This window comes from Manihot esculenta, chromosome 14, assembly GCF_001659605.2.
Source record: "Manihot esculenta cultivar AM560-2 chromosome 14, M.esculenta_v8, whole genome shotgun sequence".
NCBI classification, from domain to species: Eukaryota; Viridiplantae; Streptophyta; class Magnoliopsida; order Malpighiales; family Euphorbiaceae; genus Manihot; species Manihot esculenta.
In genome coordinates, this window is record NC_035174.2 from 2,540,531 (window position 1) to 2,567,275 (window position 26,745).

Below are 26,745 nucleotides of genomic sequence, written 5' to 3' on the forward strand. Positions count from 1 at the left end.
GGGATATTATATTAAAGTGGGAAAGGCTTAGATTCTTCATTCTCAGCTACCCAATAAGCCTGCGACATATGCTACCATCTGCATTTATGTATAATTTTAAAGCTAGCTTTATATATTTTTCAGAGGGGATCTCTGAGAACAAGCCCCAGATAACCACCTTTAGTGGCTCCAATCAACATTTTCAGATATGGAAGATAATTTTGAATCATATGACACTTGTCCTTTCCATAAATAGACATCCCTTTCTGATGTGAAGCATTTTCGAATCCTTGAGCTTATAGCCCAAGCTCCTACCCTTGACTCCTTGCTCTGCCTATAAAAACTCTCATAGTATCGCTCTCTAACACACCAACACCTCTATACAACGCTGCACCGCACATTACATTCCACCTTATTCCCTAGCTACGATAATTCTCTCTATCGTCGTTGCATATCTCGTTTCTTTTTTTTTTTGAAAAAAAATATCATGTCAAGGCCCATGGAGCCACTTGCTGTAGGTAGAGTTGTGGGAGAAGTGGTGGACTCATTCACCCCAAGTGTGAGAATGGTTATCACTTACCATTCCAACAAGCAAGTTGCCAATGGCTATGAGTTCATGCCTTCTTTCGTTGCCACTAGACCTAGAGTCGAGATTGGTGGTGAGGACTTGAGGACTGCTTATACTCTCGTAAGTGTCCTTTCTCTTTTTCTTTGTGTTTGTTATTGGATATATCTACAAAATATTTAAAATAACATTGTAATATTTATATATTTAATCTGGTACCTTGTATTGATCTTCTTATTTTCTTTTTGAAGATCATGACAGACCCTGATGCTCCAAGCCCCAGTGATCCGCACTTAAGAGAACATCTCCATTGGTTTGTATTATATATCGAACCTTATGCCTATTTTTATTTAAAATATTTCTTTGGAGCGTTTGTAATGCGAGTAAACTTATAAGTTTATACGTTTCAGGATGGTCACCGACATTCCTGGCACAACTGATGCTTCCTTTGGTGAGTAAGAAACACCTAAATCATATAGCTTGGTTAAAATAAATGAGATTTGAAAAGGGCTTATTCGATTGATATCCAAAATGCAGGAAGAGAAGTTGTGAGCTATGAAACTCCAAAACCGGTGGTTGGTATCCATCGATACGTGTTCATCCTGTTTAAGCAGAGAGGAAGACAGACGGTGAGTCCACCAGCTTCAAGAGACCATTTCAATACCAGGAGGTTCTCAGAAGAGAATGGATTGGGCCTACCGGTGGCTGCTGTGTACTTCAATGCACAGAGAGAAACTGCTGCAAGAAGAAGATGATGCCGTCATGTCAAACTCCTTTTCCAGATTTCCTTCCTTATAATGAAAATAAAGATTGTCTTCTGAGTCATGTGATACTACGCTTAGTGGAAGTGTCATTATCAGAAGTATCTCCACATTTTAGGCTGATTGCTATAGTTTTCCTTTTGGTTTGTAATGGCCGAATGGGAGTGTTCTCTGTCGACTCTCAAGGAAAGTAGCAGCAGCAGTAGTAGTATTGTAATTGTCAAGCATTTAGCTTTATGTAGATAGGAAACTGTTTCTATCAGACAATGTGGGCCCACCCTATCAGGAGGATCTACACCTGTGTCTTTATCTGTATCTGTATTGGGAAATTTGGAAAAGGATTTCGGATGCTATATATACCTATGAGCATTAGCTTGTAAGGCTATATTTTACCTAATTTAGTACCTATAGTCTATGGTGAAATGCGTAGCAAGCTATGAGAAAACCTCGAGTGGAAGATCGAAAGCCTCCCATTACCCACCTACAATGATAATGGAAGGCTGGTTGTTACCTCCGTACACTGCCATCCCCGGCCTTGGACCATTACTGCAAGTACTTGTCATCCTCTAAATTATCGGCTTTACATTCTCTTAATCATCTTTGACAAAAAAAAAAATAAAAAAAAAAGAAAGAAAAAACATTCTCTTAATCATGGATTACAGAAAGCCAGCAAAAAATGGGGCATAATTGATCAGAATTGCAGGTCTGAAAATATGTTAATGTTGCTGAGATGACAACTTGAACAAACGTAAATCGCTCACCATTTAAGTTCACCTTAGCAGTTTTCAAACTTCCAAAGTCTTTCAAACCCGGCAAGGGCTGGCTGTTGATATAACAGCGCGCAACAAATCTAATGTGAAAGACAAAGGCCCGGGTGGGTCAGGGGAGGAATCATTAGCAAGCAAAATCATTGCGATTACTAGTAAATGGCAGAATCAAGAGGAAGAAAAAGTCTGATCCTTGATGACATTCACTTACAATCAATCTATAGAATACCTCACCTCCTCCACCCCCCACCCCAACAAAAGAAAGAAAAAAAAAAAAAAAGGAAAATACAATTTTTACAACCCTCACAAAATATTTTAATAAGACGTCTAAACCCTACTGTGTTCTGCAACCCAAATCCTTTACCATGTAGCTGGCCAAAACAAAAACAGGAAGCAAACATGGATTTTGAAAATTCGAGTGTTCAAGACCAGTTTGACCAAAAATCACCACCTTGGGCACAATTGTCGATGAAGTATTTGATATTACATAATCCACATCCTGAAGAAGTAATCATGCATTTATTTCTGAATTGCACTGGTGCTCTCTGCTGCAGCTTCTCCTGCCCCAAAACATCATCCCTGAACAGCTAGTTTTCTCTAGTCGCGGCCCTTCAATTTTATCCTGATCTACAGGTGTTGTTTGTGAACGACGAGGGGATTCATCTCGACTTTCTACAGTTCGAGGTTCAAAAGATGGACATGGGCCATCATTGCAGGTGCATAAAGGGATTGCAACAGACGGAAATGGACTACAAGTAACAGGGCAGATAAAATCAGAAGAAACTGAAGCCACACGGTTTCTTCGAATCTCTGGTACACATGCTGGAGATTGCTCATCTGTATCACGAGAGTGAAGCATGCATGGGGTACAGAGGCCTAGGGTCAAAGGAAGTTTCATTTCTTTTGCTGGGGAACCAGGCAATTTAACAAAAGATACAATGCCATGCCTGCAAAGTGGACATGGAATGGAGCCAGGTGGACCCACCATTTCAGAAGGAATGTTGCTTGTTGAGCAAAGATACAGAGCACATCTTACACAAAGCTCATGCCCACAACCTGAACACAAGAACTACCCATCAACAATATGAAACCAAAGACCCAATTGATAATTTTAAAAACTTAACCATCAATGATATAGTGACAGCAAAAAATAAGTATGCATCTCTCACTGTTTCAATATTTACAATAGTGTACTATTTATCAAGAATTCTCAGTTCATATTTCTATGGTAACGATATAGGGGAAGCAAAATAAAACTATAAAATAGAGCAGATCATAGAGACAAATCCAAGTTAGTGTTTATGATCGACATGAAGGGCAGAAACTTATCCTTCATAAATTACATCAAATGAGGATGTAGTGGTACCTAAATTTTCCAATTTTCTCCCCTCTGTTCTCACTTTCTCATTAACTACGGGAAAAATATAATAATCAACCTGGGTGAGATTGGTCAATAACTTCTTACACAAGGAGATTAAAAAGGATCGTAGGTTTCATTTGAAAACTCATTTTGTTCCTAGAATGACATGGTCTTTGTATCCTTTTGCAGCACTTAAAAATTACAGGATAAACAGTTAGAGAAATTACTATAAAGAAAAGCATCAATGATAAGAGAACATAAGAACAATATCAATTACGAGGGTTTCAGACAAGAGCTCTTCAGTGGTCTGTGCAGAACTTTGAATTTCTATTATATTTGCAAAGCATGTGATCGATATAGACGAAGGCCATATGGTGGTAACCTCAAGAATGATGGAACTATTAACATTTTATGTGAACTTTGAAAAGAAGATAGGCCAAGTTGGGTGGAAAGGAACAACGGCAGGCAAACCAAGATAAATACAAATCAAGGAAAGAAGAACAAACCTTCAGCAGCTACATTACATGCTCGCTCAAGACAAACAGCACAAATATCAGGGTCATCAGAGGAGGACGTTGAACACTGCATCCCATACTCTCTACAAAGAACAGTCCAGAAAATATCACATTTACTATTAACTCAGTGATATTGGTTGGAATTATTTAAATAAGCATCCTGAAGTTCCACTCCATAAGCCAAATTCCAACAATGTCAACAGGATTAGATTTGTTTGGTTAATAAAGGGATAATTTAGCACCAGAACAAGAGAATGTTTCACATGGACTAACATACGAAGTATGGAATCATCATATGGCTGAATAATTCATTTCCATAATAGATCACACGTTTTCCTCTGAGTCCCTATAGTTATTACTTGAATAATTCACTCCTATACTCACGTGCACAGGCATATGGTGTCACTGTCACAAAGTTCCACTAGTTTACAGAAAATGCAGATCTATTTCCCTTTGTGCTGTCCCTAATCTATTTCATTTTCTCAAAACAACTAAAGCAATACATTTAATGCATATAACAAAAATACACGATTATTTCTTTCTTTATTCGATAAAATAAAAGAAAAATTTTTATAGTCAAATGATTTAATTTACATAACTAACACAAACAAAGAGTAAAGGATACCAAATTAAGGTGTTCTCTTTACATTCCATCCATCAAAAAGGATTTTTGAAACTTCCAAAACCCACTCAACAAGTCATCATATGCAATTGTATATACCAAGGATTCATCTCATGAACTTGTTACGAGGGAACACTAAAATTTTGGGTCCAGATTGTATGCATGGATCGATCAAAGTCTCACATAAATGACATATAAGACCTTATGTTATTCCAGGAGCATAATGTTGTAGAAATGGTAGACTCTTACAAACACACATATATGCATATATTGCACATATGAATGTACATATACATGAAATATGAGGATATACATTTCCCACCAAAGATATTGCAAATTTTTTCGTCTTTCCTACAAACTTCTGCATCGATCAACTGCACAAAGGAACTATCACTACTATTATATTTAGGTATATTGGTTCACCATAGAGTTCATTGACTTCCACAATTCACCAAATTGAAAAAAAAATTCTCTTCTGGAAAATGCAAATGGAATAGGCATATTGTGTTCTACTTCTACACGATGTTACAAGAGATTGACGCCTAAGCTTATATTCATATATCACTGAAATAAGCTCTACATTAGGCATTGACTTTGCCAGAAACATATAAGTTTAGTTTTAATCCATTAGAAACCAAGCTGCCCATGCTGTTGATAGCCAAACAAAATGAGCTATTTGCTGATGTGAAACTTGTAGAATCGACTTTCATCATATGCTGCCTCCTTGGGCAACTTATTATTTAGAGAAGAAGACCAGGTTTCATGCTTCTGCTGACCTATTGACTTGCACTCTAATTTATTTATACACAAGAAATGAATGCATATTCTCACATGTGCTTATATACCATGGTGCAGAAATACCTTGCTATGTTAAGGACGCTCAAAAGAGGTAAGGATAAGTAATTAGAGTGAGGAAATCTTGGTATGGTGGAATCAGAATTTGGTGCCAACAACAGTTCAAGCCAATGACGCCCCCACATCCTGGCAACATCAACAGGCAGCCACCTGGAAAGATGCAGGAATTTCATATGCCACTTTAAATGTAAATGTCAGAGAACTTGCACCAGGGAAAAAAAAGCACAAGGATGACCAAAGCAATTTACCCATTGCAGTTTAATGTCATTCGACTAGCACCTCTTGCAAGAAGTATCTGCAAAATTGGAAATACCACAAGCTCATATTAGAAAAAGTAAAAATCTTCCAGGTTCAATCTGATGTTGAATTATTCTTGCCTGACAACACTTCAAATTCCCCCCACAAGCAGCATAGTGCAGAGGAGTGCTTCCAGCTCCTAGAAATATATTTACAGTCATGAGTATAAAATATAAAAATATACATTTATTGAACAGATTAAAATGCATCAAGCAGAAAGGCAAACCTATCAAGTCCATAGTTGTTCCATAATGAAATGTCACGGCTGACACATTAGCATGAATATCAAGTAAAAGCTGCACACAATCAAAATATCCATTCAATGCAGCCATGTGAAGAGCAGTGATACCACCATCAGCCGCCTTATTGACAAACTTGGATAATGCACTGCATTAGAATAACTTAAATCAAATAATTCCATGGCCTTTGACACCTCTAAATGAGCACAAAATCAAATATATTACAGATTCTCCTTCAAGGAATATAGCTAATGGGAAGTGGGAATATCTTTTTCTAGATTACTTACTATTTTTCCCAAGGGGAAAAAAAAAAGAAGCAACAAAAACCATCAGGAAATATTCTATAATCCCGAGTCTGCTATTACCTTTGGTAAAATTTGTTCCTAATACTGGAAGCATCCCCAGTGTCAGCTTCTGTCTGAGCATGCATAGCTTCAAAAGGAGCACTTGGAACAAAGTCAGCAACTACTAGTCTTATACATCTTGCATGCCCATTTACAGCTGCAAAATGCAGAGCAGTCCTTCCACTGAGGTAATCTGCTCGTGTAACCTGCAGAAACAAAAATAGCTAGGATGATTAATACATGTCCAGAACAGACTACCAGATAAATGAAACAAATATAATAAATAACAGAAGCATTTGGCCTTGTATCCTCATAAACTATGATTAGCAAAAAAACCCAAGGAAGTGAATAAGGTATACTTTTTTTGTGTGTGTGTTGGGGGGGGGGGGGGGGGGGAAGAAAAGGGGTTTTGAAGATAAACGAAAATGAACTTACATTACATCTGAAGAGCAGAAGAGTCTGTACAACTTCCCAGTGTCCATACCGACAAGCTTGCATTAATGCCGTCTTCAAAGAGAAGCAACAATATGATTGAATTAGTTAGTTCGAGAGATATCCATCAATGTCCTTTATTTTTTCCTCCAGTTTATAAAATGAAATAATCTCTCCTATTTACGTGTTTGGTTTCTATTTCTAAATCATAGAAAATTAGGAAAGTCCAAATTAGATCATCAGATTCTCTGGGTGATTTTGCGACCACTAAATTTTAATTCCCATTCCCAAGCAGTCATGGCTTCCATTCCAATTCCAAATTCCCGAATCGATGCAATTCTCCAAAAAAGAAAAAGGAAAAGAAATTCACATGTATCTGAGAATCTCAATTAGAACCACAATTTGACCAAATCACATTTCAATTCTATCAAATGACACATATCTGTAGCCCCCCCAAAAAAAAGCTCAAAAAAAATAAAATAAAATTCATAGAAATAGGTACCTGGCCACAGTAATTCCTTGAATTCACGTCAGCTCCATTCTCAAGCAATAAAGAGACAATCTAGCAAAAAAATCCTCGCATTAATATAAGCAAAAAATTTTATACAAATTAGGAAAGAAAATTAAAGGGGAAAACCGGGGTGGGGGAAGCAGCAACCTCGTTGTGGCCTTTAGCGGCAGCAAAATGGAGAGGAGAATTGAGGCCACCAAAAGTGGAGTACTTGGCGAGACAAGGATTACAATCCAAAAGCATCTTGGCCTCGACCAAATCGCCATCTCTGGCCGCCGATACTAATCTTTCGCCGGAGGCAGAGCATCCAAATGAATTCCCCATTTTTCTTTTCTCTAATTTTGCCCCTCTCTCTCTCTATCTATCTCTTTCTAGTTGGTTTATTTGTCTGTTTTTATTTTTTTTTAATTTTTTTTAAAAAAAAAAGGGCGTGCACTGTCTTGGAAGCAAAATTCAAAAAGGTACACGGGAATCGTGGAATAAAAATTCACACAAGAAAAAAAAAATGGAAATGCAATGGAGCTCAGATGGTGACGTGTCATGCCATTTTTCTCTGTAAGCAGTAAAGTGGTGGAGGGAGACGATTATAATTCACAAGCATAGTGAGTAAAACATGGGAGGAAGGAAGACAGTAACATTGTTTGGGCTCCGAGCACGCTCGCGTGTCTTTTGGTTTCTGTTACAATGTTTCCAGTGAGATATCATTCACTGGCATGAATAATGTAATATTTTTAATTAATAAAATTAATATATGTTTTTTATTCAATTTTATGCATATTCCTAATGTCTTAATTTACTCATTAAAACGTAAATTATTCGTAATAAAATTATTTTTACACAAATGAAGGGTTGATGATGAGGATGACGTGGAAGGTTTCAGTTGAAGAGGTATGAGTAAGGAGACACAAGATTAGTGTCATCTATTTTAGTCTAGGCTCTACGCATCGAGGATTAGGTAAAGTTTGTTGAGACGGCCGGTCATTGGAAGCTAAATCCATTTGGATTTGCCAATTTGCCCACACCTTTTATATTTTAATGATGTATACTTCTCTTTGATATTTTTTATAGGAAAAATACTATCAAGTGGATTTTTTTTTTTAAATCAGAAAAATATATTATTAATAAAACCCTTTTTTATTATTATTTCTCCTATAGTCAAGTGTAGGAATATTTCTTTCTTTTAACTGAAGTATAGAACCACATCATAGGTTTTCTTGCAAAGTGGGAAATAGATAATCATTTTTTGGTAAATTGTAAATTAATTATTGCAATCTATAAAAAAACATATTAGATTTATATCTTTTATACAAATAATTCTTCTTTTTAACCGAATGATTTACCCATTTAAATAATTTTTAATGAAAAATTAATAATAAAATTGATGTTCACCTATACTTTTTTATTTAACTATTTTTTTATAAATCATAAATGATATAATTAATTATTATAAATTTAATAAATTATAATTTAATTATTTAATAGTATATAAAATAATATAGTAGTGCGAATATAAATTAAACTTCAAACATCTATTCAGTTTGATGTTATAGCTGGATAGGTCTAAAAAGCAGAGATATCAAAACCAAAGACCGAGACATAAGCCATGGTTCATAAGTGTTGAAAAACTATGCAACATGTCGTTTTACTATATCAAAATATCTAAAATTCATACCTTATTTTATTACATTAAATATTTGATCAGTCACTCTCCCTTAAATAATAAATAAAACAAGAATATCATCATAGTCACCCACCATACTCTTAAAAATACTCTCTTCTTCCATTACATTAAAATATATATATATTTTTTTTATTATAAGCTTTTTTTTATAAATAATTTATTAATTGATTTTATAAAGTAACATTATTTAATAAAATTTATCAATTTTAAAAATAATTTAACAACATGAAAAGAAAATATTAAAAAATAATATAAAAATCATTATTTTAACTATATTAATTATATATATATAATTTATCATGAAAATAAATGTACGTATATCTTGAGTGAAAGGGTGAGAGTATTAATGATAACTAATTTTATCCAAATAATAAACTTCAATTTGGAAGATATCACAGTGTTCAATCCGTGACCTTAGCTGATACTACAATTGATGTCGTTGAAAGGAAAAACAAGTCAAACAAATTATTGATGACGTGTATTTGTGAAGCCTACATTGGCAAATGGTTTGGCTTAGTAAATTAGTGGGTTTGTAAGTGGACGATTAACAACTGGTTTCTCCAAGTCAAAACAGACCGATGAAATCAAACCTTAGCCTTAGTTCTTTATTTGTGATCAGTTTTCAGTTTGATGAACCAACCTTCAAGTTCCGAACCTATTTGATGGGGTATACATATATCTGCAGGCTGCAGCCAGAAAGTCAAACATCGTGTCGCTTTCTAGTTTCAATTCTATTCAAGCCTCAGTGAGAGGCCCATGGTTCTGCCCCGAGAGAGAATTGTCCCCATGTCTCAGGGGTTATAGTCTAACTGCACGTGGCACTTGATGGTCACCTTCTTATGCAGCCCCATGTACCAGATTCATCTTGAAACCTCTGTCTGTGATTCCCCGTTAAGGCCTCGATGAATTTCTCTTTCACACACACAAAAGCAATAAGCAGATTGGCAGGTTTCACTTAATTGATAAAAGAACAAAAAAAAAAAAAGGAAAAAGAAACAAGAGTTTTCATAAACGTTCATTCCACGACAAAACAAATAGTGACTTTGCACCATAGTTTCAGGTTAGGAAAGTTAAATAAGAAAAAACAGGATTCATCAAAAATCAAACATAGAGCTACTTGAATGCAAAGGCAGCAATCAAGTGGACAACAGTACCTAATAAGAAAAAGAAAAAAAAGGGTGGGGGGAGGAAGAACAAGATGACACCTATTTGCTTATCAACCAAAGAGAAATTGTCAAATAGTGATAAAAAACGGCGTCACATCACATCAAATCAAATGGATTACAAACAAGAAACCAAAGTGTTCTTCTCATTTTTATTTTTCAATTACAGTTTACTGGTAAAGTAGCTAAACCATATACATAAAAATTGAAATTCCCAGCAGCACAATTGCAGAAGAAAAATATCTTAAATCTCATACATCGTACTTCAAAAATATATTTGGTTGCTCGTGCTAATAATATTTATTCTGAGTGAGAAATTCATAGGAAACTGCATGAGCAAATAACCAACAATGTAATGACCATCAATTTAAAACTGATCAAACATGTCCATGTCCGGCTGTAGTAGTTCATTCTTCTTACCAGAATGTTGACTAGGTGTAAAAACAATAAATCAACAAATATCAAAAGTTAAACTTCAACTCCTTCATGTCACTGTCCTAGTGTTCTCAACCCACAATCTGCCAAAATTCAGCGTAGCACCAACATTCAACCTTCTGGTAAAAATGGCTGTGACATTAAGGTTTCAACAGCTATCAGAACTCTTCTACTCTAAAGAGTCTTCAACCGTCACTTGAAGCACCAACATTCAACCTTCAATAACATGAGGCCTTTGTTCTTCCGTCTCCTGTACAATCAAGAAAGGTCCATTCTTCCACCCAAAACGTCAGTGGCATATTAAATTCTTGAATAATTACAAATAGTTCATTTACAAGAACTACAAATGCTCAATTATATCTCTTATCACTAATCTTATCTTATCGGCTTTGCTACATGAATATTCTCCGAATTCGGAGTGTCAAGGACATTATCATCATCATCAGTATAATCAGTGCCAACATCGCTGTCCAAGTCTGAGTTCAAATCATCCTCATACTCTCCATCTTGCACATCCTTGCTAGCCTCAAAATTATTTTCCACGTAGTCTCTTCCACGTTGCTCCAATTCATCACCTTCTCTATCCCTTCTATAGCTAACCAACTCTGCATCCACTTTTGCCTTCCTTGGACTCATCAAAACTAACTCACCCAACTTCCTCCTCGCTAAATACAAATCATTTGGCTCTACCAATTCCCCTTTCTTATAAGCCTCCCTAAGAAACACTGTATGCAGCTTACCGTGATTCCCTCTCGTTGAGACATAAAATATCCCCTGATGCTGAAGGCAAAATTCCTTCAACTTGTTAGGCAAATTCATAGCCATTCTAAAATGTGCTATCCTCTCCAGTGTGATTTTCTTCTCCACTGTCAATGATAACAATTCATGAATAGATGCTACTGCTCTCTTCTCCAACCTCTTTTGAGCCTCAATTGACCTCAAATCATATCCAGAAATATCCTCATAAGGTGACCAATAAGGTGTTCTTTGCCATTTCCACACTGCAATCCTGTAATACTTTCCTATCTTAAACCCCGGAGGAAAATTGATGATAAAAGAAAACCGAATATCCTCAGCATTCATCCCTTTCTCCCTGTACTCTCTCTCCCTAGCTTTCTCTATTGCGCAAACAGTTAATTTGGGGTCTCTGTCAACAATCTCTATATACTTATTCCTCGTTTCATCAGCATCTATTAGTCTGAAACACTGAGGATTTTTAAGAACAACCGAGTACTCAAAATCATCAGGCAATCCAAATTCAGACCTGGCAATCCTTACATGCTCCAATCGCAGCCGACCAGTGTTCGACATCATTATCAGTTTCCTTAAGCGGGTGACAGCATCGGGTATCTGGGCAATCAAGGCTTCCTTTTCTTGTTGAATTTGAAGAAGGGCTTTGCGGGTTAAACGACAGTAGAGGATCCGTTGAACAGGATGCTCATAGACTTCGAAGACGTGGGGGAATTTCAATACAAAAGAGCCGGCCTCGTACAGTTTAAAACCGAGGCGGCGAGCGAGATTGTCAAGGCGAGAAATTGGTACAGTTTGGTTGATTTGGGATAGAATTAGGGCCTGAAACTTGAGGACCTTGCGGGTTTTCTTCTCGATTTCCATGTAATTGTCGTAGCCATGGTCGCGCACTCGCTGCTGCTTTCTGGGAATGGAAGTGGACTGGGACATTGACTTCGTGAAAGTGAGGTTGTAGGGAGTGGATTGTACAGATTTTAGGGTTTTGGTATTGAATTTAAGGAGAATGAAGGAAATGAAAATACGCATTTTGGTGTCTGATCTGATGGAGGTGTCCACGGTTTAGGGTTTTGCAGGGAGGGCAAACTGTGCAAATGCAGCCATAACGGGCATAATTAAGAATTTGCATATTGAGAAAGTGAATGAACTGTGGACGTAGACGCAAAAGCCTGAGCCCGTGTACAGAAAAAAAGGCCAAGGCCCAACTATTGTGATCTAGTGGCCCACCAGTGATTGGTGCGCCTCTTCTTCTTAAAATTTTAATTATTATTCTTCCGACTCCTTAAAAATAGATTTTTTTTATTATATTTTACATTATTCAAAAAATAATGAAATATTCTTTAGATTCCTCTTAATATATTTCCGACTCATATTACTCGATCAAAATTTAAACAATCATTTTAATGAAATTTTATTTTTCCAATATATATTAATTAGGGATAGATAAATAAGTAAATAAATTACTATTTTGATATAAATTACAAATGAAAACCCATGTATAACTAAGATCTCATCATAATTGACTATTAAAATACAGTAAAATAATACATTTTATGGAATTTTCATTTGTTTTACAGGAAATAATATTACTTTTTAACTCAAAATTATGCAGTATCTATTTTAAGGCTGCCAAAAGAACAAGAGGAAACAATGAGGGCAAAGTATTTGACAAAAAGCGCAACTAGAATTCTAAAACAGTTAATATAAAAGGAAGTTGTCCATTCTTCTTTGTTTTAATGTTTTTATAGGTAAGATCAAACAAAAGATTTGTCGAGAGAGAGCGAAGCACCTGGCAGGTCCGACCAAGTCAATACCCGAACCACTAACCCGCCACCCGTTGCTCATATTGCTTCAAACAAGCCATCCAGAGTCGGCATCACCACCCAGCTAAAAATTTGTTCACTTGCGGTTCGTTCTTGACTCGAAACCCCTTGTATTTTTGCGAGTTACATCTCCTTTTCATTTCCCATTCTATCTGCTAAATACTTTCTTTGACATTATATGTTCAAAACCCAAAACCCAAAAATAATAACTAAGAATTATTTAATTTCCCTTTCAGGCTAAGGCTATGTTAGTTGAAGCACCGTGTTGATCCTTTGAATCGTGCATGAGATCAGATTATTCACCGTCTCCACCGACTCCACTGTCAGCTTAGCTGTAGGAAGGTTATTCACCAAAATTTGGAATCCAACTGTAAGAAGAGATCCTCCTCCATCACCCCCATCATTATCTCTTTCTACCAGAGTCCCATTAGAGAAACTTGGACCCCCTTGATGAATCACAAAACCTGATGGTAAGAGAGCCACGTAGGTAGAATCCCCACCATTCATCACCACACTCATTGATGGTACGTCAACGGGCGCATACACTATCAGAGAGCTTGAGGCATCATTCCATGTCTCTTGCAATATCAGCATGTTGTTTTCATTTGCATTTGCACTAACAGCCTGCAATAAACCACATTAACCCGAGATTTCCACTTGATAAAAAAATTAAAGAAAATTTTGAAGAGCCCACTAGAACATAGTTCATTATAACTCACACTTGCACGCAGGAGAGAAACACAATTCCCACGGCTGTGACCCTTCGAAATGTGGACCATTTCCTGCATCATCCCACCATGTGATAAGATGTCCCACTCACTCCTCAGCCGTTCATCACGCAAGAAGTCGAATAACCTCTGCCGCGTAATTGGCAACCAAACAGAAGTTGTAGCACTCAGCACGACACCAGGTGGTTCGCCCGGATCATTAATATTCTTTCGGGTCAAAATCCTCACATCTTCACCCACATTTTCGACTGTAAGCTTATCCCACTTGCGTGCGGATGAAGCACAGACTCCAGAACAGAAGTTCTCCACCATGCGCTGTGCTAGCTTCACCATGCTTTTCTTACCACTTATATTTACCACTGTATCAAGACAAATTCTGTATTAGCCATCATTTTTTTTTTCAGTAGTAGTGAAGTAATGTTGAGATAACAGTACAAGACCTGTTTGATCATCACCAGAAATGGTTGGGGATGCAAGGATCGCCATACACTCACAGTAACGCTGTAGGGTGGCAATCCACCTCTGAGCACCAAAGCCCACGCCAGAACTAAGTACTGACCGGTAGAGATGATGAACTGCACTCTCATCATATTCTGAATGTTCCACCCAGGTAATCTGCATTGATCATCAATCAACATTCTAGGATAAAAATTATAGGATACACACGCAAAAGCAAGTGACTCCTGGAAAATTTACCATCTCAGGTGAGACTTGGGAATAAGAAAGAGATCATAGTAGATGCTGCGAGAGGCAACTAAATGTGGAAAAAGAAGAGAAGCTGTGCAAGAGACTTAATCCAATGTATCAAAACTAACATATTTCTCGACCATCAGAGAGGAAGACGGATTTAAAATGAGACCAATATCAAGAGGAACTGCCCAGAAAATAGCCTTAATAATTTAACTACTATTATTATATGGTTACATGTAGAGAAGTCAGATAAAAGGATGAACAAAGTCAACCAAAGGGACAGTTTTAGCAAGATGAAAGAGGAAGTTCCAGACCAATTCCCAAAATACAGGCCTCTTTATACGTTGAAAAGATGATTTCCAGGAACTAAGGATTTAAGATTATGATAAAAAGACTGGATCCAGGTCGTATCACCGAGGTGACAATAAAAAGACCACTTACATCGCAGAAGAGATTGGAATAGAAACATCAAATATATAGTTTATAGATCAAATATCGTAAATTACAAGGATTTCTTGGACAGAGAAACTATGAAAATACAAAATTAAATTTGAAGGAATCATATAATGATATTAAATATCTCTCTGTATGTGTAACAATATTGAATTATAGCATCCTTGATTTCCTCAACATCAAAAGTGGAAGTTGACCGAAGTTCAGACCACAAGCAATCTTAGCATTGGAATTGAAGAAGCAAAATATTTAAATAAAGGAAGCATCTTTCCTCAGTTAAATTGTTAGAATATGGTCAAAAGTACCAATAACAATGACTAGATAATATATAGATAGTATGTGGTGTACACAAATAAAAGAAATCTACATAAGCAGTTACCTTGGAGCAACCATTGGGCATATCTTGGATAATACAGCCAGAAGGAAGTCTCCTGCAAGCAGCAGATGGAAGTGAAAAGGAACTTTCTTGGTTTGCATCAATTGAAACATCAACCATAGCCCAGACACCCTCTGCAAGCTGCTTGCAGAACCGAATGAACCTCACTTGACGCACAGGGACAAAAGGTGAAACCACTTGAAACTCTGCATGCATCTGGAAATAGAACCTTTTTTAGTGCCAGCTTTACTGCTAAAGACTAAACACAGGTTTCAGATTAACATACCACTTGCAAAGCACCATTTTTGGTTCCAGCCATGCCACTCGAAATCACATCAATGGTGCAGGCTCTAGCAATCAGATCCGGGAAGGCTTCTGTCCATCGATTCTACTTTCACAAAAACAGTTTCTAAGCTATTCAAACGCTTTAAATCAATTATTGGCACAAGTCAATATTCAGAAAATTGAGTTCATCCAAAAACATTAAGAATTCAGTTGTAATAAGAATTGAGAACTTCAATATATAGTACTGAACAAGTATTTGATTCAGTTAATGCAATGAATTAGAGGGCATACCACATCCATTAAAGTCTCAATGAGAGCTAAGCTGCTGATGATTACTGTACCGGTCTCTCTTGTAGCTTCAGCAACAAAGCTGCTGGGTTTCACACCGATACAAGGAGAAAATGTCCTTGTATACCCCTCATAATTCAGGGCATCCTTCCCTCCCTCCAAGCTTTTGATCCAAAGAGGACTATCAGTCTGAGCTATTTTAACCAATTCATCCATAGCTGCCAATGCAAGCTCTATAAACATAGATCTGTCATAAGGAATTTCATTGACCACAGGACTTGTCATTTGTTTGATAAACGGCATTGTGATCCCATCATTGTAATCAAGTCCAATTGGCAATGTGGTCTCTATATTGGCTAAAGCTTCATACCCATTTATCCCAACTGAAAGGTCCAACATGGAATTTGAGCCAAAGGGAGGGGTAGGACTAGCCGACGAAGATAGCGGCCTACCTAGGAACTTATTGGCTAAAGCACAAACACGACCTATCTCATCCTTGAGTCGAGAATTTTCAATCCTTAATTGCTGTTGCTCATATGATACCGGTCCAAGAACCGCAAGGCCACCACAATTATTGCAAATTGGGTCCGTCATATTCTGCTTCAATAACTCATTCTCAGCTCGGAGCTTATCATTTTCTTGTCTAAGTATGATATTCTCATGGCGCTCCAATTGGGTCTGGTTCCAAATTACAACCAAAATCTTAAATTCTTAAAAAAGGGAAGGAAAAAATCAAAGGGCAAACTACATATTACCAATTTACCTTCATTTGGGTTCGCCTATTCTGGAACCAAAACTTGATTTGTTTGTTTTCCAAGCCAAGCCTCCTGCTAAGCTCCATTCTTTGCTTTTCATCAGGATGAGGACATTCCTTAAAGCAACTATTAACACAAAAGCGTACAAAAGAAAAGCTTCCTAAGCAAAATGCCTTGATCAAAGTTTTGAAAAACAAATGCAGATCCCTTGACCATAAATAAGCAGATAAAACCATACAATTCAAGTTCTTGTATTTGATGAGGAGTATGCCTATGGTATTTCTTTTTCCGGGGCCGTTTATTCTCTCCAGTTTCCTGATCATCCCCAGATGCACCTTCCAGATGATCACTGCCTGACCTGCTCTCATAACCATCCTCCTTGATCCTCTCCATTATACTAGGATCAAAATGTTCCCCAAGTAGACCCATATCTCCATGACTATCCATCTTGCCCTTCTGCACTCCCATTAAAATGAATTAAACCATAAAAAGTTAGTATAGTCATCAAAAGCTACGAAGAGGCACAAAACCAAAATCGCTATCAAGAACACCAAGTACACAGCGAATATATGAAAAACGATATGCGTAAGCTGGAGCATACAAGCGACAGGGAGAGGGCGAGTGATTTGTGAATAGATGGAGAGAGGACTGGCAGCTGATGAGCAATGCCAGCATTGTACATGGTATTGCTGCGTGTAACAATATCAGCCACAATCTTTGAACCCCCGGCACCATCACTACTAACATTATTACTACAACTAGTGATCATCAAATCCCCAAAACTCATCCTACTGGGAAAACAAAAAAGAACTCCCTTTTCTATTCTCTCTTTTATCTCTCTATTCTACTATGTGAATATGATCTTTCTCTCTCTCGCTCACTCTTGATTTATCGGAAAAGTAGCTATCAGTTTCACAAGTATGTGCTTAGATTTTGTTCCTCTTTGTTGTCTATCAAATATTGGCCTTAAAAGCTTCAGCTACCTCCAGCGTTGAATCAAGGTCATTGCAGCAGCATTCCCATCAGAAAAGAGAAAAGGAAGTTTCATTTGTCAACGCCCCATGCATGACGTTGCACTCTCTCTAGAAGAAAAAGCAGATACACGAAATAACAGAAGTCAAGAAAGAACTAGTCTTTTCTCTGATCCACCGCCGCACCTTTACTTTACCTCTCTAGAGCACAAAACCGACGGAGGGGAGAATTCCTGAAACACCATAAAAGACCGCCAAAAGATAGGGGGGAGAGAGAGAGAGAGAGAGAGAGAGGGTTTCACCAGCTTCTACACTCTACAGCATAGATTGCTTGACCAACACTGTATTGGCAGTATTGATAATTGCACTAAAAAACGAAAAGCTTTCAAAAGGATGACAGAGAAAAAAGGAGAACCAAAAGCCAACCCGCAAAACGTTGAAACCTTATCTCTCACATTCACACTGTGTGCAAAGACTTTTCAAACCCAACCAAATCAGGGCAAATAGACCACCCAATTGACCTTTTCTATTTCCTTGTAAGACATACAACTGCGCAAGAAATCACATTAGAAAAACCAAAAACCAAAACCCAATACGGATAAATTTAAAAAAAAAAAAAAACTACCTTTTATTTAGTTTACAGGAACCGAGGCCTGCTTCTTTCACAAATCAGATAAAGAAAAACAGATCCTCTTTCACTCAGCAGAGACCCCTGTCTCTCTCGCTGTGTTAATATGTGGGGATCTGTCCAGAGTAAACGTCAAAATCATGATGCAAGTGCTGGAGCATATACATTATTGTATATTGCATATAAGTGTATCATATTCATAAAGAATAATTTAGGAATTGAATTGAAGGTATGAGCTGACTTACAAGGAGGGAGACGATATCATCCAGTCAAATAGGATTCTTTTTTTTTTTGTTTAATCTCTAATCCAAAACCCACAAAGTAATAGATTTAATCAACACCCAAAAACCCTAGTTATGAACTGTAATAAAATTTCTTACTGGTGGTTTTCAATGGCCTTTCCATGCACTTTTCTCTCCCTATTTCCTTTTCCTTTCGAGTTAAAAAGGAAAAAATATATGTAATAAAAAGGGAAATAATAAATAATAATGTGCACACTTGACTTAGGAAGAAATAAAAATAAATAAATAAATCGTGGGTCCACTCACTGCCATACCTGGTTTCGTGATGTCAGCCTCCGCTCTGCCCGCTCTCTCTCTCTCTCTCTCTCTCTCTCTCTCTCTCTCGTTCTCTGAAGCCGTTGTGACTTGATAGTCAGTGATCTGGTGCGTGTTTGATATAATAGAGTACTTGCAGCCGGATGGAGATTTGCAGTAGAAAATTGACACCACAATGGTGGAGGATACTTTGGTAATTTTGATTATCGAGTCGACTGTTTGGGAAGAAAATCCTAACACAATTTGGAAATCAGCTTATTTTGATCGCGGCATGCAAATCCTTTGACTCACCAAAGTGTAACCGTTTGATAATATTAAAACGTGATATCAACCCAATAGGATTTTGTTACCAATTATTTATTGATTAAAAAAATGAATATAATTAATAAAAAATATAAAAATCATTTATAAAAAGTATAGAAATTAAATTAAGATTAAAATTTATTTTCTAATGATAGCTTAAATATATATTAAATGTGTCCTTATAAAAAAACAACATATCAAATGATGTCCTTTTTTCTCAAAATAATATCAACAGAATCATATTTAGAGATTGATTTGGTAGAGTTTTTAATTTAATTTAATGTGAGATTTGAAACGGACAATGAAATGATTTTACTTTTAAAATTTCACATCTGGTGCTTCAAAATAATTTACTTGGATATGGCATTGCATAATTAATCATATCATATGCATTATTATTGATATTGCTTATAAATCTGTGCATGCAATGGTCCAGATTGTGATATCATTAATTTTAAAAGTAATTAATGGGAAAAATTAATAATTTTAATTTTAAAATTTAATGAAAGTTGGGATAGTAATTATAGGGTGAGGATTGATCAATTTGATTCATTTTATTTAAGAACAAGAAAAAAAGTTAAATAATCGATAAACTAAATTAAGAAGAAAATCAAATTATATATATATATATAAAAAAAAAGATATTTAAGAGAAGGCATCATTCTCGTAGGCCTGAAACCCACATAGCCATGGCTATTCTTCGTACTCTAAACTCTCAAGCTTAAACGTTGACTTGTGGGCCTAACTCACTTATAAGCCCTTTAAGCAACTACATCTATATCCGGCTCAATCCAAAATATCTCTTCTTGCCAAAATTTCCTCAATTTCGTTCTTTTTCAATGAGAAACTTTAAATTTACTGTGGAGTGTTGAATGCATTACAGTGCCTGTTTGATGCATAAATGGTAAATGGAGAAGAAACAAAATTATTTGGTAGATTGTTGGTCCACTCGAAGTCCTAAACTATCAACATTAGAATTTTGTGGGTTTTTGCACTTTCTTACCATTTCAAGGAATTCCCATTAAGCATCTAGCATATATATAGGTTGTGTTTTGTTCATAAAGAGACTAATAGTGGACTTTGAGGTAATTTTGAAAAGTATTCCTGAAGCTGTTAAGAGGAGACTTCGCGTTACAGAAGAGAGGACAGTGTGCTTTCTATTATTTCGTATGTGTAGTTGATTTCGCCATGAAGAAACTATATAGCTTGTAAGGGTATCAGGACATTTATGGTAGGGCACGACACCGACACAGACACAGTCGAAGCATGTGGTCTTAAAATGACAAATCATAGATATTGAGAATGAGGGCAATATAGTGGACTTTGGCTCGTCGTAAATGAAGGTTCACTGGACCGTAAAGGCTTGTCTTTTTGTAGAAAAACCACTGGCATCAAACAAGCTAAGCCCAGTTGTCTCTCTCCCTCCTGCTGTTTAGGTTAGGCATATGGAGTTGACCTTAGTGGATGAATGTGTAAAGAGATAAGTTCCAAGCTTTAGCTAAAAGCTTAAAACATGGAAGTTGTTGTCCCTTGAAAGAGAATAAGAACAACCTTTCTTCGTCGCCATTGGAAATGGAAGAAACACCGAGAAAATATTTTTCTGTACAGAAGGAAGGAAGCTATTGTACCAAAATGGTGGGACCGGCGGTATATGTAAGAAACAAAACCATGATAATAGCCAGATGGCAAAATAAGGGAGTAGCTTGGAAGTAAGAGACAAGGGCAGCCCCACCATAACCCCCTAGAGGGAGAGGGAGAAGTTGGCAGTGGGCTCTTTTCATCTTCTGATTTCTGCAAGTTTCAATATTGCCTTTATTCTACGTTGGATCATTTCCTTCACACCAAAGCCAAAATTCTAGATGCTCCACAGTCTCCACAAGTTCAAACGTGAAAAGGAAGGGGAAAAAAAAATAGAGAAAAGGCTTCTCTGCGTGTTCGCTTCTGGAATTGCTAGCTGTATGATGCAAAATCTGTTTGTCATTTGCCTGTGTAATTCGCTTAGCTCATAATTATATACTTTTTGTCATGCATGCTGCTAAAAAAATATAATTTTTTAATTAATTTATCTCCAATTGGGATTTTAATTTAAAATTTTAATGATACTCAGGTAATTACTTTTAATATTATTAAAACCCATTTTAAAAGAGGGTATTTCAGTATCATTAATTAAGAGAAGAGCTGAATTAGATAAAAAAAAATGCGAGGAGCGAGAATTTTTAAATTGATATGAAATAAAGTAAACGCTTCATCTCTATATAATCGAACTAATAAAAAAAGAGATGGAGATGAGTAGTTAATGTAAATTACATAAGAAGAATAGGTACAAGACTTCAATCTACAATGGAAAAGGACTTTGATAAAAATTCCCAATAAAACATTTTGTTGGGGAAATTTTCATAATGAAAGTTACTCAAGGACTTTTTGTTAATTTTCCCCAATAAAATTTGCTGAAAAAGCAGCTTATCAGCTAATGAGGAAAGGATAAAGATAATGGGCGGTAAAGACAACCCTGTTTTCTTGTTTACCTTTTCATAAGTTTTGTCTTTTTTCTTCTCCCTTATAGTTATGTTTACTCATACTCAAATTTTTTATTTTGAAAAAGAAAAATAACGGAAATTAGGCTTTTCTTAAAATACACTTAAATATCATTGTCATGTTTTATAAATATAAAAGAAAAAATTCAAATACTAATATATTCTTATTCTGACTGTAAAAAAAAAAAAATTTATTCTGTCGAACAGTTAAAATGCGAAAAATTTAATGTCACGAGTGAGTTAACAAAATTAAATAAATAATAAATATTTTCGGAGTCAAATAAAGAGTCAAAGTGTTGTCTGGAGTCAAGCGCAGCATTCGACAGTAACAGACAGCGAGAGACCATCTGCAGTTTCCACAACCTTCTTTTTGAACTATATCCATCTGGCCGTTTATAGCCACGTCACCAATAGGTAAAATCCAGTCAACGTCGTCAAGTAAATCTAAGTGGTTACAGTTGCAGTAGTGGTTGCAGGTGCAGCTGATCGAAATTCAGGAGCAGGTTCTCTGCATACTGCGGCAGTTTAATACTTGAATGATGAATATTGAAAAACTTACACTTTCATTGTTCTCTCTGTACCTGTATATAAACACCCAATTCACCAATTACCATCCTATTTAGAGAGAGAGAGAGAGAGAGAGAGAGAGAGAGAGAGGGAGAGGGTTCTTGCTGGCCGGAGAAACGCCCAAGGATCTTGCTTCAAACATGCCAGGGGATGATATTGAAAGAGGAGGAGGAGGAGGAGGTGGAGTGAAGAGCAGAACAAATAACAGCTATCCATCGTCGTCTTCATCTTATTTAATTGAAGATAGAGAAACCCAATGGACGTCATGGCTCGTGCCTATGTTTGTGGTAGCAAATGTTGCTGTCTTTATTGTTGTCATGTACATCAACAATTGTCCTAAGCATTTTCATTCTCGGTTCGAAGGGAACTGCGTTGCAAGGTTTCTTGGGAGGTTCTCTTTTGAGCCCTTGAGAGACAATCCTCTCTTTGGTCCTTCCGCCACGTAACTAAATTTTCTTCCTTCCTCTGCTTTAATTTTCTTTCCTTCTCTGTTCTCTTCCTTGAATGCTTCTGAGGAATTTTGGACTTTTATGGATGAGTTTTTGTTGGATTTATACGTTTTAAAACATCAACCTTTGTACTCTTAATTACAATTTCTATGATGGGATTGCTCTGACGTATTGCTAAATTACTTTGAATTAGTCTCGTTAGCTTTTGAATATCTTAAATTCAGAGTGGAAAACTCAACGGTTTGTGAATAATTTTGGTTGTATCACATTCTGTTACCTGTGGTTCTTAATGGATTTTCATAGTTCAAATGCCTGGCAGTGAAACTCATTTCTTCAGTATCAGGTGTCTTCTACTGAATCTAAATACATATTTATTGGTTCTTCATTAATCTTCCTTGAGGTGAATGCTATCTGACATAAATTTTTGTATTTTTGGCTGTGTTGGACACTACATATTTTAGTGATGCTCTCATTTCTCAGTTTGTCATTGTCTTCGCAATAATAAAGCTAAATGAAAGTAGAAGGAGCATTGTTTAATTGATTTGTTTTTCCCCTTTCCTTTTTCTCTCTTTTGGATCAAAGATTGAGTGGGAAAAAGTTGTACAAAAGCACCAGGGATGGAGGCTTCTTACTTGTGTTTGGCTGCATGTGGGTATTATCCATCTTCTTGCAAACATGCTGTGCTTGGTCTTCATTGGTATTCGCCTTGAGCAGCAATTTGGCTTTGGTATGTAGCTATGCTTTCTTAGGTATACGTTGAAGACTCCCCATATGTGGGAATATTACTTTGACAAGCAATAAGCATTGGAAATGTTTTGGCCTACTTGAACAACTTACCATTGAAGAGGCTCTAATTTTGTAGTGATCAGTGTTCGTTTTGCAGTTACACACTCGCACTTTATTTTTTCTTTGAACTTGACATTTATTTTTGAAGTTAATGGTTCTTGTCAAAATTACGCAGTTCACATTGGTATTATCTATCTGTTGTCTGGATTTGCTGGGAGTGTGCTCTCCTCTTTGTTTATCAGAAACAGCATTTCTGTCGGTGCCTCTGGTGCACTTTTTGGGCTTCTAGGAGCAATGCTTTCTGAACTAATTACAAACTGGACCATTTATACTAACAAGGTCAGCGTGCTGAATTTTTAACATATTCAATTGTTTTCAAGTTGCCATATATTAAGTTTATTAAAGTCTTCTTGTGGTTCACAATTGTAAACATTTGTAAGTTGAAAGTATTTGATACTGTTTGCAATAATATTGGACCATAACCATGAGATGCTATGCTCTCTGTTGCTTCTATAGGCTGCAGCACTTTTTACACTTTTAGTCATCATAGCCATCAACCTTGCAATTGGAATTCTTCCACATGTTGATAATTTTGCTCATATTGGTGGATTTTTGGCCGGGTTTCTCCTTGGCTTTATTTTGCTGCCTCGTCCTCATTATGGATGGTTAGAGCGTCGAAATCTTCCTGCCGATGTTGGTGTGAAATCGAAGTACAAGGCATACCAATATTTGTTATGGCTGGTTTCTCTGATTCTCCTAATTGCAGGGTGAGTCACTGCCTAAATTAGTCACTATCAATAATATGTTTTTGGAGTAGAGAAAATGAAATAATGTTATTTGCTTTTTTTAGTCTTCAAAAATCATTATTTTTTGGTGGAACAATATCTGAAACCAACACTTTCAGCCATTTGATGATTCTAATACCCTATCTGCTTGAGGTTGTCAAGTTTTGGGGTTGTGGGCATGCTATTACAGTTTCGCTTTGTTTGCTGTTGCTTGGAGATTTAATTTATTCCTTGAACAAACACTAACCTGAATTAATTTAATGCAGATTCACAGTTGCACTGGTGATGCTTTTCCGGGGAGAAAATGGGAATGATCACTGCCATTGGTGTCACTACTTGAGCTGCGTACCCACTTCCAGATGGAACTGTGAAGAAAACCAGCTCTAGATGTTTTGTTGGGGGCTTCATGGTTCTCTTGTTTTCTGTTTCTCATGTAAATGCATAGCAGTAGCTTAGGACCCCACTAGGTTTGCTTACTTAACTTTCTCTAAACCTGAGAAACTGTTCTTGTAATTGCATTTGTATTTGAATTCCGGCCATTCAATATAATAGAATTCTCATCTGTAAATCTTACATGTAGCCATTTCGCTGATTGCTTGGGTGCGCATATTTTGTGTTTCAGTAAGGAACGGTTGCAATTGTTTTTCAGTCATAATAATAATTTTTTATTTTTTGTAATTATTTGGGTGAAACCAAACCACATTTCATTCAAACTAAGAGCAATCCAAGATCAAGAAAGAAGAAATGAAGTGTGGAACCTCAGTCCACGCCCTAGCACAAACATGAAAACAAGACTGTCCAGCTGAGGCATTGGCAACCCTTTGCTTGCCTAGGAACCCAACACAGCCACAACTCACTGCCTGTTTAGAAGATACCGATAATCAGCCGTGATAACCCCCCCACTCAGATTCATCCATATCAGTGAACCTGCTTCGTCTCTTACTCCACAACGACAAACCCATATTGATGAGCATTTAGCCATAGCAAGGCATATTTTAGAGCAGCAGCTTCAACAGATTTTGGAGATGGCAAGCCTGGGCATAGCCTCGACCCTTGGATATCCCGAAAGACAAAACCATACCCAAACACACATTTCTACCCAAGCAATGCTCCATTAACATTGTGTCAAGTTAAACTGTAAAGAAATCGGAAACAAAAGAAAATAAAGGAAAACACAAATCGGAAACAAAAGAAAATAAAGGAAAACCCAAAACCTCAAAACAAAATGCATGGCGTCGCCCGGACTCGAACCGGAGACCTTCAGTGTGTTAGACTGACGTGATAACCAACTACACCACGACACCACCTGTTCTTAAATTTTATCAAAAGGAACTTGCAGCCAATCCTCTGTTGCTAATGTCCCAAGTTTCGTCAGGGACGGACGCAGGTGGTGCTAAAGGGCTTCGACCACTTGAAAATTTTTAAATTTTGTAGGGGTATTTAAGTAATTGTATACATAATAAAAGAATTCATCAATAAATTTCTATATATTTAAAAAATTTATTAATTATTTCAAAATTAATCGATTAAAATATTTTATTATTTATAAAATTATTTTTTTTTAATTTTTTATTAAATAAATTCATATTCATCTTTAATACTATTTAATTTATTTAATTTTAGTTATTTTTTTATTTTTTTATCTAAAAAAATTATTTTTCATATTTAAAATTTTAACTCTAATATATAAATTTTTTTTAAAAATTATTTATTCACTATGTAATTTAATTTTATATGCTATTTTTATTATAAAAAAATAATTATCTCACTTGATTAATTTTTAATTTATTTATATAATCAAAATTATTTATTAAACTATCTAGAGAAATAAATTTTAAATTTTTATAAATAAAAGTATTTTATGAATAATATTTTATTAATTAATGAGTTTTATAGACTATTTAATTTTAAAAATATAAATTTAATAGGTAATAGATTAGATAATTTAAAAATACTTAAATATAAATCAAGTATTATTTTTATAGATAATATATTAAATTATTTAAATTTAAAAAAATAAAATGAAAATATTATTTGTACCGATAATGAGTTAGATAATTTAATTTAAAAATAAATAAATATTATATTAAATATTATATTAAATAATTATGTTACTCTAATAGTATTATTTTTTTTTTAAATTTGCATGTTATAATTACTGTAAAAAAAATTTACAATAAATATTATTAAAAATTAATTTCATAATAATGATAAGGTCTTTGAAGTGAAGCTACGAGAATAGTGATAGTGCAATTATGGGCTGTGTCAGCAGGTATATATAGAGTGCATCTCCGTGGGGTGCTCTCAGTTTCCTCAACGTTTATCAGCTGCTATGGTTCACCGGACTCACTGCCAGGTTCCTCATGCTATGATGCAATGGGGCAACTGATGCTTATTTACTGCTAGATGTTTCTCTAAATTTAGGGTCTAAAGCAAGTTAAAAAAGAGAGTATGGATTGAATTTTTCTTCTTATTCTTGATCATGGATTGATTT

The 26,745-nt window shown here is 35.9% G+C and overlaps 5 protein-coding genes and 1 non-coding gene across 9 annotated transcripts; 2 read left to right on the plus strand and 4 right to left on the minus strand.

The window, feature by feature from the left end:
* The first annotated feature begins 257 nt into the window (after positions 1 to 257).
* LOC110600257 (CEN-like protein 1) lies at positions 258 to 1,699 on the plus strand. Its single transcript, XM_021737064.2, has 4 exons — positions 258 to 667; positions 796 to 857; positions 955 to 995; positions 1,082 to 1,699. The coding sequence occupies exons 1-4, from the start codon at positions 467 to 469 to the stop codon at positions 1,297 to 1,299; spliced, it is 522 nt and encodes a 173-aa protein (XP_021592756.1). The 5' UTR covers positions 258 to 466; the 3' UTR covers positions 1,300 to 1,699.
* A 500-nt stretch (positions 1,700 to 2,199) lies between these two features.
* On the minus strand, positions 2,200 to 7,911 carry LOC110600266 (E3 ubiquitin-protein ligase XBAT33). Its single transcript, XM_021737077.2, has 10 exons — positions 7,395 to 7,911; positions 7,239 to 7,298; positions 6,740 to 6,811; positions 6,326 to 6,510; positions 5,948 to 6,108; positions 5,802 to 5,860; positions 5,673 to 5,719; positions 5,431 to 5,574; positions 3,939 to 4,030; positions 2,200 to 3,128 (listed from the first exon to the last, which is right to left on the minus strand). Exons 1-10 carry the CDS (start codon positions 7,569 to 7,571, stop codon positions 2,584 to 2,586), a joined length of 1,542 nt encoding a protein of 513 aa, XP_021592769.1. The 5' UTR covers positions 7,572 to 7,911; the 3' UTR covers positions 2,200 to 2,583.
* A 2,521-nt stretch (positions 7,912 to 10,432) lies between these two features.
* LOC110630885 (protein ROOT PRIMORDIUM DEFECTIVE 1) lies at positions 10,433 to 12,425 on the minus strand. Its single transcript, XM_021778516.2, has one exon. The coding sequence runs from the start codon at positions 12,300 to 12,302 to the stop codon at positions 10,902 to 10,904; it is 1,401 nt and encodes a 466-aa protein (XP_021634208.1). The 5' UTR covers positions 12,303 to 12,425; the 3' UTR covers positions 10,433 to 10,901.
* A 550-nt stretch (positions 12,426 to 12,975) lies between these two features.
* LOC110631166 (homeobox-leucine zipper protein ANTHOCYANINLESS 2) lies at positions 12,976 to 18,634 on the minus strand. Of its 3 annotated transcripts, XM_021778901.2 has the most exons (10): positions 18,516 to 18,634; positions 18,268 to 18,386; positions 16,910 to 17,127; positions 16,680 to 16,797; positions 15,920 to 16,594; positions 15,630 to 15,731; positions 15,347 to 15,559; positions 14,265 to 14,439; positions 13,816 to 14,183; positions 12,976 to 13,720 (listed from the first exon to the last, which is right to left on the minus strand). In XM_021778901.2, exons 3-10 carry the CDS (start codon positions 17,116 to 17,118, stop codon positions 13,340 to 13,342), a joined length of 2,241 nt encoding a protein of 746 aa, XP_021634593.1. In that variant the 5' UTR covers positions 17,119 to 17,127; positions 18,268 to 18,386; positions 18,516 to 18,634; the 3' UTR covers positions 12,976 to 13,339. The 3 variants fall into 3 exon arrangements, with proteins under 3 accessions (XP_021634593.1, XP_021634592.1, XP_043806061.1); XM_021778900.2 differs by lacking the exons at positions 18,268 to 18,386; positions 18,516 to 18,634 and adding an exon at positions 17,273 to 18,142; XM_043950126.1 differs by lacking the exons at positions 18,268 to 18,386; positions 18,516 to 18,634 and adding an exon at positions 17,829 to 18,141.
* A 3,426-nt stretch (positions 18,635 to 22,060) lies between these two features.
* Positions 22,061 to 24,932, plus strand: LOC110631157 (RHOMBOID-like protein 3). Of its 2 annotated transcripts, XM_021778889.2 has the most exons (5): positions 22,062 to 22,673; positions 23,263 to 23,407; positions 23,642 to 23,805; positions 23,983 to 24,233; positions 24,518 to 24,932. In XM_021778889.2, exons 2-5 carry the CDS (start codon positions 23,356 to 23,358, stop codon positions 24,636 to 24,638), a joined length of 588 nt encoding a protein of 195 aa, XP_021634581.1. In that variant the 5' UTR covers positions 22,062 to 22,673; positions 23,263 to 23,355; the 3' UTR covers positions 24,639 to 24,932. The 2 variants fall into 2 exon arrangements, with proteins under 2 accessions (XP_043806054.1, XP_021634581.1); XM_043950119.1 differs by having other exon boundaries at positions 22,061 to 23,407.
* A 549-nt stretch (positions 24,933 to 25,481) lies between these two features.
* On the minus strand, positions 25,482 to 25,555 carry TRNAV-AAC. The gene has a single exon. It is a non-coding gene; the product is annotated as a tRNA-Val (tRNA).
* Between the last annotated feature and the right edge of the window lie 1,190 nt (positions 25,556 to 26,745).

Bases quoted from the DNA above. Each gene is read 5' to 3' on its own strand.
- LOC110600257 (XM_021737064.2), top strand. From the start codon at position 467: ATGTCAAGGCCCATGGAGCCACTTGCTGTAGGTAGAGTTGTGGGAGAA. The intron at 858-954 runs GTTTGTATTATA...TATACGTTTCAG, and splicing joins TTAAGAGAACATCTCCATTG to GATGGTCACCGACATTCCTG. The intron at 996-1,081 runs GTGAGTAAGAAA...TCCAAAATGCAG, and splicing joins CACAACTGATGCTTCCTTTG to GAAGAGAAGTTGTGAGCTAT.
- LOC110600266 (XM_021737077.2), bottom strand. From the start codon at position 7,571: ATGGGGAATTCATTTGGATGCTCTGCCTCCGGCGAAAGATTAGTATCG. The intron at 4,031-5,430 runs GTATTTCTGCAC...TGTTCTTTGTAG, and splicing joins AGCGTCCTTAACATAGCAAG to AGAGTATGGGATGCAGTGTT. The intron at 3,129-3,938 runs GTTTGTTCTTCT...TCTTGTGTTCAG, and splicing joins ATGTAATGTAGCTGCTGAAG to GTTGTGGGCATGAGCTTTGT.
- LOC110630885 (XM_021778516.2), bottom strand. From the start codon at position 12,302: ATGCGTATTTTCATTTCCTTCATTCTCCTTAAATTCAATACCAAAACC.
- LOC110631166 (XM_021778900.2), bottom strand. From the start codon at position 17,458: ATGAGTTTTGGGGATTTGATGATCACTAGTTGTAGTAATAATGTTAGT. The intron at 15,732-15,919 runs GTATGCCCTCTA...TTGTGAAAGTAG, and splicing joins TTGAGACTTTAATGGATGTG to AATCGATGGACAGAAGCCTT. The intron at 14,184-14,264 runs GTCTTGTACTGT...GTCTTGATACAG, and splicing joins TTCTGGTGATGATCAAACAG to TGGTAAATATAAGTGGTAAG.
- LOC110631157 (XM_043950119.1), top strand. From the start codon at position 23,356: ATGCTGTGCTTGGTCTTCATTGGTATTCGCCTTGAGCAGCAATTTGGC. The intron at 23,408-23,641 runs GTATGTAGCTAT...AAAATTACGCAG, and splicing joins TGAGCAGCAATTTGGCTTTG to TTCACATTGGTATTATCTAT. The intron at 24,234-24,517 runs GTGAGTCACTGC...AATTTAATGCAG, and splicing joins CTGATTCTCCTAATTGCAGG to ATTCACAGTTGCACTGGTGA.